The sequence below is a fragment of the Mandrillus leucophaeus genome, unplaced genomic scaffold (assembly GCF_000951045.1).
Source record: "Mandrillus leucophaeus isolate KB7577 unplaced genomic scaffold, Mleu.le_1.0 Scaffold506, whole genome shotgun sequence".
Lineage (NCBI taxonomy): Eukaryota > Metazoa > Chordata > Mammalia > Primates > Cercopithecidae > Mandrillus > Mandrillus leucophaeus.
This window is the reverse complement of record NW_012105431.1, coordinates 564,321-568,516: the sequence shown is the minus strand read 5'-3', so window position 1 is coordinate 568,516 and position 4,196 is coordinate 564,321. Positions and strand designations below refer to the sequence as shown.

The following is a 4,196-nucleotide window of genomic DNA, read 5'->3' as shown; positions in this document are numbered from 1 at the left end:
AGCCATGATGGCAGCAGGTTTCAGTGAGTAGGTGGGTCAGGCCAAACCAGGTTTAACCCCGAGTCGCCTCTTCGCACCTGAGCGCACACACTCCCTCTGGCTCTCAGGCCTCAGCATCCCCAGCAACAACATGGGGGTACCACTGTCAGAGCTGCCATAGACACAATAATGCCAGTGAAGCCCTGCATCCAGAGCCCAGCACTGGGCGCTCCATAAATGCTGTTTCCGCCAACACTTCGCTACCAAGCTGTGGTCTGCAACAGACAGCATGCATCCTGTGGGTAGGGGAGTCCAGTCACCTCTAGGACCCTCAAGAGCAGTCGCACTCCAGACCTGTCTAGGCCAAACAGCTGCAAACTCTATGACGCGCAAGGCCTCCACGCCAATGGCATCCGGTAGGCAAGCGGAGGGCGGGCAAGGAGAGCACTGGCGGACGTCGGCTTCCAATCGCCAATCACGGGCGCCCACCAATCACCAGCACCTGCCCGGCATCACACTCGCCAATCACAGGCATATCCGCTTCACGCGGCCTCCCCCCAACTTCTGGCTTGGCGGCCATGCCAAGCCTAGGCACTTTAGTGCGCCCCAGAGAGATAGAGAGGGGAGGAGAACGGTGGAGAGAAGAGGGGAGCGAAAGAGAGAGCAGCGGACCAAAGGTGGCGCGGCATCCGCTACTTACTGTAAGAGTAGCTGCTCACTTCCGAGGCGAACGGGGAATGGGCCGACTTGGGCTGGCCTCTGGCCTTGAACCCCACCTCCATCTTCCTGGCTTTGGCGGCCCTTTTGTGTTTACCTTCTCTGGAGGATTTCAGAGACAGGCCGAGGCCCTTGGCCATCGCCTTCCTGTCCTTCCCCAGCAGGCTGTCGTAAGGAGTCAAGTACCTGCCGCAGCCCCCGCCAGTTTTCGATTTCCCCCCAGCACTGTCCGAAAACTTGAAGGGCGACTTCAACTTGTCCTGCTTGGTGAGGGAGAGGGCCTTGTCGAGCTTGCTTGCCAGCTGCTCCTGGTCGCTGGCCATCTTCTTCTTCTTAATCTTTAGCTGGAGAGGGAAGATGGGTCATGGGTTAAAAGATTTGACAAAACAGCGTAGTGGGTTTCTGTGCACATGCTCTGCCCAGCCTGGGCTCCAATCCTTCCCCTGCCTCTGTGATTTAACTCCTCTTAGCTTCTATATCTATAAATATACATATTTATATATATATTTATATATATATACACACTTAGAGACGGAGTCTCACTCTGTTGCCCAGGCTGGGGCGCAGTGGCGCGATCTCGGCTCACTGCAACCTCCACCTCCCAGGTCCAAGCAATTCTCCTGCCTCAGGCTCCCGACTAGCTGGGAGTCGGAAGTCACTGCAGCCTCCACCTCTGGGCTCTGTGACCCTCCCGCTTCAGCTTCTCTGGTAGCTGGATGAATACAGGCGTGTGCCACCACTCCTAATTTTTTTTATTTTTATTTTTGTAGTGATGGGGTTTCACCATGTTGCACAGGCTGGTCTCAAACTTTAGGCTCAAGGCATTCTCCCACCTCAGCCTCCCTCCCAAAGTGTCGGGATTCCAAGCGTAAGCCACCACAGCTGGCCAGCTTCAATGTTTAACTCTGTAAAATGGGGATACTTGTGTCTGGCATTACAAAGTGCTTCTGAAGATGAACTCGGGTAAGGTATGCAGTGACCACAATGTCTGGTACAAGGTAACCACTTATTAAACAGCCAGTGCTGTGGTTACATTAATCCCTGACCCTGGCTTTCCGTGGCACTGCCTGCTGTCTCCTAAGGAAGCACTTGCAAGTGCTGCTGCCAATGGCCTGGAGAAGGCAGCTGGATTAAGAGAGGAGGAAAGGAATCAAGATCAAAACCCCAGATTGAAGCGCAGCTGATATGCCTCAGTCACCTACAGCAGCTGACAAAGACTAGTGCACAGTCCAAACCAGTTTGCCCAACTAAAGGGGCCAAACCTGCCAAAAAAAAAAATGCCTCAAGTGTTCCTTGGATGCCTGAAGCAGAAAGAACCATTAGCGATTTCACAGATTAAATTCCTGCCTGCACGTCTATTGTCAGCTGTAGTCATTTGTTGAAGTGAAACATGCAGTTTCAAAGTCATTGATGCCCCACGTTTGAACATTTTATCTCGATTTTCTTTAATCAGGTGACATTTCTTAAGAAAAAAGTTGGGATGGTGGCAATTAAAACAAAAGCATCCCTTACCACAATTTTAAAGTAAAAAATATCTGGTGTACACACTGGCGATCGTTCTCTTCCTAGACCCCGTCTCCCTCCTTGAGCCTGCCCCCAACAGCCCCACAAAGCAGGTGACAATATCTTAACTCTGAGTCCATAAACACTTCTTTCTTTTCTTAAGAAAACATGCTTTCTCAGCCAGGTCAACCAAAATACCCCTCAGCCGGGTGCAGTGGCTCACGTCTGGAATCCCAGCACTTTGGGAGGCTGAGGTAGGCAGATCACCTGAGGTCAGGGGTTCAAGGCCAGCCTGGCCAAGATGGTGAAACCCTGTCTCTACTAAAAATACAAAAATTAGCCAGGCATGGTGGTGGGCGCCTGTAATTCCAGCTACTCGGGAGGTCCTGAGGCAGGAGAATCGCTTGAACCTGGGAGGCAGACATTGCAGTGAGCTGAGACGGTGCCACTGTACTCCAACCTGGGCAACAGAGTGACTCCGTCTCAAAAAAACAAAACAAAACAAAAAACTACCCCTTTGCACTGGGCTTTATGGGGAGGGATGACAAGGTACATTAGTATTTACAGAAAGGCACCTTAAGTGGATGGTTTCAATGCTCTGAAGAAATAAGAAGACTCAAGGAGTTGGCTCTCAGCCCATTACCCCTGGAGAGTTCAGAGAGGAAATTACCATGGCACCAAGCCCTTGTTTCTTAGAACTACAGAATGGCAAAGCCACTCATTAAACAATTACACCGTTAAACAACAGAGCAATTGCATTATTTGGTTAAGAACTTGTATCTCTGCTTGGCTTTAGCAAAGGGTCATGCAGCACACGGAGGGAGATAGCTTTTAGGTCTCCTGTCTCTGAGGCTGTGTTACTTCGGTAGGTCTCTGACCTCCTCTGGGCCTTAATCTCCCCCTCTGTAAAATAAGGATTAGAGAAGAGTCGTCATTCTGGCACTAAGACAGCCACGTCTAAGGTTTCTGTACAGGAACAAGGGGCCTGCAAAGGGAGCGTGAACTCTTAACATACCCTCCAGACACCTCCCTGAAAGATCTCACACACCTGGAAGACTGGGTTACTCACCTGACTGATGAAGTCGGACGAGGCCTCATGTTCATCCCAAGTCTGGTTCCTCCCCCTGGCTTTCCCCATTCCGACGAGGGTATCATGTTCCTCCTCAGACCCCTTGTGTCTCTTTCTTATCCCTGCTCCCAGCTCATAGTCATCTGATGTCAGCAGAGACTTGCTGCTCAGCCTGAAACGCAGACGCACTACCGGTCAGCACCCTGGCCAGACAAGACTTGCGGGCTGGGGTCCACCCTCGTGGCCCTGAAGGGTTGGGCTCTGGACCCTGAAGTGTGGACAGTGATGACAGAGTGATGGGCGTGGGGAGATGGATCTTGTAAATTACAACAGTGCTGGAATTCTGGGATATTTGTGAATGAGGCAGAATGAGAGTTTAAGGTGAAAGAAGGAAAAAAGCATTTTCTTTCTTGTGTGCTTTCACGCGTACACTCACACACATCTCTGTGTGGTCAGATACCTATTGACCAAATCGTGCCAAGAACAAAGATCAGAAACGCCAACGAAATCCACCAGGATGGCAGGGGGAGTTTAGGACACAAGTTTACATGAAGGATTCCAGTCTGTCTTCTCCAGCAAGGAAAAAAAAACAAAAAAGGAGCCATTTGCTGGTCTCCGGAATCCCGTGCGCAGTGGCAATGGGGACACAGACATGGCTCAGAAGCCCCACTTGCTTGCTTTAAGCTGAAACTTCACAGGTGATCGAAACAGCCAATCTGTACTTGGCACTCACTCACTGTGTGTCTTGCACTGTTAGTGACATATATCTTGGCCACAAACGTTTGGTGCTGCTGTATTTTATTTTTTTTTATTTTTATTTTTTGGATGGAGTCTCACTCAGTTGCCCAGAATGCAGTGCAGTGGCTCAATTTCAGCTCACTGCAGCCTCTGCCTCCCAGGTTCAAGCAATTCTCCCACCTCAGCCTCC

General features: G+C 50.7%; 1 protein-coding gene across 1 annotated transcript in view; it reads right to left on the bottom strand.

Annotated features, from left to right (window-relative positions):
- TNRC18 (trinucleotide repeat containing 18) overlaps window positions 1-4,196 on the bottom strand; it is a 174,368-nt gene that overhangs the window by 71,936 nt on the left and 98,236 nt on the right. The window contains exons 16-17 of the mRNA XM_011996251.1: window positions 3,269-3,440; window positions 680-1,040 (exon numbers count right to left, since the gene is read on the bottom strand). Of these exons, the coding sequence (XP_011851641.1) occupies window positions 680-1,040; window positions 3,269-3,440 (533 nt within the window). The remainder of the gene's footprint in view (window positions 1-679; window positions 1,041-3,268; window positions 3,441-4,196) is intronic.